Genomic DNA, 4354 nt, shown 5'->3' on the forward strand with positions numbered 1-4354 from the left:
AGATGCAAACCGAAGTCACGTTATTTCAATTCAAAAAATTTCCCCCGAAAAGTGTTAGATAGATGATCGGCACGACTGTATTGTTAAACGAAAAGTATGATGTACAGTACAGGGACAAAACACTACTAATTTGAAGTGGAGAACATATATTTTAAATTAAAAATATGATTAAAAATTGCAGTCAGGCATTGTGATGATGTCACAATAAAATAATTGCTGGTTATTTTTAAATCTTTAAAATATTGTAAAATGTTCGGCAATAAAAACATAAAAGCACAACGTATTTATATAACAGTTTAGTATAAAACTCATATTTTAAAATCTACAACAATCCTGTCGCCTCCTTTCAGGTATACTAGTGATGCGACAAAAGGGGCATTTGACATTGACCGGTATCGGCACCCTGGGGATTTGGCAGCCCGCGTGCATGCACTTACCAGGACCGTCTCTAATTCCATCCATTAGCCACTCGTAGGCAGCTACTGTAGAAAAACATTTTAATTTTTCTCTTTTAAATGTAGTATATTTAGGTTATTTATTTATTTATTTCCAAAAAGATCAACATGGCATTAGAAGTGCACATGGTTGTATCCATCGTCTTCCTTACTGTAGGTTCCGTAATGGTATTTGTAGGATTGGTTCTATATTGCTTGATCAAACCCGATCTTTACGATCGGTTAGTGACGTCGGTTGTTCCGCCACCCCCGGCGGAAGTTCCAAGCGCAGCTTCTCCTTCAGATTCGGATTTAATGCGCTATAGCCCCACTTGGAAAGGTATTAAAATATATAAGGGTCGTTGGGACTGAATATTTCGTTAAACTTGTCTTTTATTTTTATGAAATTTCATTTTTCATGCTATTGTTTTGCTACAAACTTGCAACTGTTTAAAATTATATTTGGCTCATTAAATTTAAATATTTTTCTTTCGTTATGAATCGGGTACATTTTTTCTGTTTTCGTCATCCGACATAACTGTTATAAACATTATTATTAATTATAAATTCATCAAAAAATGCGCAACTTTAATAAATATAGAATCCGTAAACATTTAATATAAAATTTAATTAGTTTTATTAAATATAAAAATTTATGTACACATTTAATCGTTGAAGTAATTATGATTGTGGAGTACACAAACCGAAGTACGTGTATTTATTGGTTTATTTAAATTCGTTCGGTATGCCTTTTAGTGGCGAATATTCGTTATTTCGCGGTGAAAGTTTTTAGCAGTAGAACACCGGATGAAATACAGTGTAAATGTCTGTAGAATATAAGTCGTTTTGGCCAGTTATAGTCGTATAAACAGCCTTTAATTAAACATCAGAACACTACTTGATGTCACTGTCGTTGTTCTATATGCTCTTTAACCGAATCTCGAATGGTGTCGAAGTATCCTTCCGTAAATTGGGATAGAAAGTCAAATACAGTCGATTACGTCGTAGCCAGGTGAAAAATCAATTCCTGTGAGTGTCATATTCGGGTGAGAGGTCACTTCCGAATGGCGTTGTTACATTCGGTGGAAAGTCGATATCTGCGCAACAAGGCCTGGCCAGAGAAGAGGTTTATGTCTTCCAGCAGCAAAACAACCTTTTCCTTCAAGGCCTTTTACGCTCGACGGACTCTTCGGACTCCTTTCTGCCCACTCCGGTCTCACTCGACGATGTCTCCACCGTCCATTCCGGAACCTCCGGATATCGCCCCTCCAGATATTGGACGAGAGACGAGGCGGTGTCGTCCGGAGTTACGACCACCACCCGTTTGACGTCCGGTGTATGACACTTCTCCTGCGCATCTTTCGGAAGCACCCTTATGACACCTGGCCAAGACCAGGCGTCATCCTCGGACTCTGCATTGTCCGGGATGCGCAACTTCTTTAACTCTCTGAAATTCTCCATTCTGCAAAGGAAAATGAGAGGATTGAGAAAAATTCCTATTCTAATTCAAAAATGATTAATTCGTGTTAGAAAATATAATAATTTTAATTTTTTCGACGATTTTTAATGTACGATAGAGGAATTAGTTTATAAAAATTGTACTATTTTGTTGACTGCCGTAACAGAGAACAAATGCGAAAATAGAGCAATTATTTTAATTAATTAAGATTCAGACGAATTTCATATGCTATATTAATATATAGACTATACGTATGTAATTTATAAACTATAACGGGGAATAACAGATATTAAAGTAGGCTATTTATTAATTTTTACTTTGCCATTGGAAACTTAACAATGGAAAGATGCGAAATCTCTGAAGGAAACCGATGGCCGCCAACTGTGATATTTTGCTGATCAAAGTTAAAGAGTATTTAAATCTACAAAGGTCGTAGTGTAAACTTACATCATTTTAAACAATCTCTGCAAACGAAGCAAAACTTGAAAAAGCACTCGCATTAAACAATCGCACGAGTCAACAATAGATTTTCTCTCAACAACGAGAACATTTTATTGTTGCATAGTGACTCGATTTAATGTTATAAATTTGCATTTTGCGGCCAATTTCGTCATTTATAAAGACATTTCAAAATGTCTTTATGAAGTGAGTGATTTTGACGGATCATTGCACGAGTTTGTCTCACAGGGCGGACAATTAAAAAAAAAAAAAACAAATTTTACACGCATGCTTTTGACCATAAATTTTAATTTTGTAAATGAAAAGTTTAGTTCCAAAGTTTTTTTACAGGGAAAAATTCGCTGAAATTTGCATCTGGGGTGCATATAGAATAAAGATTGGAGCCGTCACGTGATACAGCAATGACGTTATGTTTCCTATCACGAAATTCATCTCTTTATTAAAATCCGAATTTCGTAATAAACCAAAAAAGTTTAACATTATCTCTGTTAATAATAATAAAGATAAACCTGTAAACGTAAATTGCAATTGTTGTATTCACATCCCGTTAATTGCTAAAATAATATTAATATCATTAAACATTTGAGTAAAAATTAATAAATATTTTTTTATATTACTAACATCGTTAATTAGATAATAATTAGATAAATCGAGTGAAAGTTCGTAATAACACGTGAGTATTATGCAAATCAGTTAAACATAATATAAGAGTAAAAATTCAAGTTTCAATTTACATTTCTTGCTCATCGAATTTGATTGGATTTTAATCTTTTAAATAATCTACAATCATGGCGACTATCGAACAAATAGAAACTTTTAGATATATTAGAGGTAATGTCGATAATTTATTTTGATTTTCATTAATTTTAATATTAGTTTACATTCATAAATTAGAGTATAGAGTATAATATTAATGGTGAGTTACTATCTGTTNTAATTAAATTTACTTGTAAATGATGCTACCGAAGTAAAAACGTTTTTAAAAACAAGAAAATTTAATATTTTAAAATTATATGTAAATGCACCATCTTGCCCCACCAGTGGGATAAGGTTTCATATACAAGAAGCACAAATTAAAATTGTTAAACTGTCGTTTTCTTCAATATTGGCACAAGAACAGTGTGCCCATTTATTACAACGGCTACATTTAGCACAACTCTCTGTAGATACAGAGTATAACCCTCCACAATAGAGGCAATCTATCTCATTTGTCTTGTTTCTTGTTAGGCCTAATCTTGCTGAAGGGGCCCGTTTGTCGTCTCTGCAGCAATAAAGTCTGCCTCCGAAAATATTTCTGCATTCATCGGCCATATTCATGGTCAATCTGGGGCTAGACGGATACCCCATCTTGCCCCCAACGTACACTTTTCATACTGACTGCAAACACAGGTAAACTTCATTTCAAAACTAAACAATTACAGTCTTAAACGTTACTTCGAATACCATAATATCTTCTTTTACAAAGTAATGTAAAAGTTCACAATGATACTTACTTTGTAGAAACTTTTTAGCAGGCGTAAATTTAGATGAAGTACTGTATTGCTGTAACATGAAAAACGTGTCTTACTTCCAAATAAAGAGAGCTATTTGAACGTTCTCTCGCTCCATGATCCATTTCGAAGTAGACATTTACTTCCTCAAATAACAACTAGATAAAAGCTCATTAACCACAAATAAACAGACGTCCCCGTCTATCACCATGACCACATCTTGCACCACCTTCCCCTATATATATTCCGCTACAGAGATTTTTGTTAGTTGAACTCCTCGTAGATTTCTTGGCGAGTTTGAACGAATTAAGTATTGATCACATGTGCAATAAGTTTTTTGTTTTCGTATCCGATGATCCGTTCCAGAGATATTAAAAATTTTCTAATCATTTTGTACGGAGTCGAAAAAAATTTTTTGCAAGAATTTAGTATCGGCTTTACCGAAGAGTTATCTCTGTATGCAGTTTACGAAAAAAAACACTGGTCCTTTGACGTTTAAATGTCTTCCTAGG

The 4354-nt window shown here is 34.1% G+C and overlaps 2 protein-coding genes across 3 annotated transcripts in view; one reads left to right on the top strand and one right to left on the bottom strand.

Annotated features, from left to right (window-relative positions):
• The window catches only part of LOC111619200, an 8301-nt gene extending 5886 nt beyond the window's left edge, over positions 1 to 2415 (bottom strand). The window contains exons 1-2 of one of the 2 annotated variants that reach the window (XM_023360891.1): positions 2341 to 2415; positions 1686 to 1896 (exon numbers count right to left, since the gene is read on the bottom strand). In XM_023360891.1, the coding sequence (XP_023216659.1) occupies positions 1686 to 1896; positions 2341 to 2393 (264 nt within the window). In that variant the 5' untranslated portion in view covers positions 2394 to 2415. Of the gene's footprint in view, positions 1 to 1256; positions 1897 to 2340 lie in introns of those variants that run through there. The other variant, XM_023360890.1, reaches the window with a different exon arrangement.
• A 459-nt stretch (positions 2416 to 2874) lies between these two features.
• The window catches only part of LOC111619202, an 11391-nt gene continuing 9911 nt past the window's right edge, over positions 2875 to 4354 (top strand). Inside the window, exon 1 of the mRNA XM_023360892.1 lies at positions 2875 to 3183. Within this exon, the coding sequence (XP_023216660.1) occupies positions 3141 to 3183 (43 nt within the window). The 5' untranslated portion in view covers positions 2875 to 3140. The remainder of the gene's footprint in view (positions 3184 to 4354) is intronic.

Source organism: Centruroides sculpturatus, unplaced genomic scaffold, assembly GCF_000671375.1.
Source record: "Centruroides sculpturatus isolate CEXI.00-Female unplaced genomic scaffold, Cexi_2.0 scaffold114, whole genome shotgun sequence".
In the NCBI taxonomy this organism is placed as follows: domain Eukaryota; kingdom Metazoa; phylum Arthropoda; class Arachnida; order Scorpiones; family Buthidae; genus Centruroides; species Centruroides sculpturatus.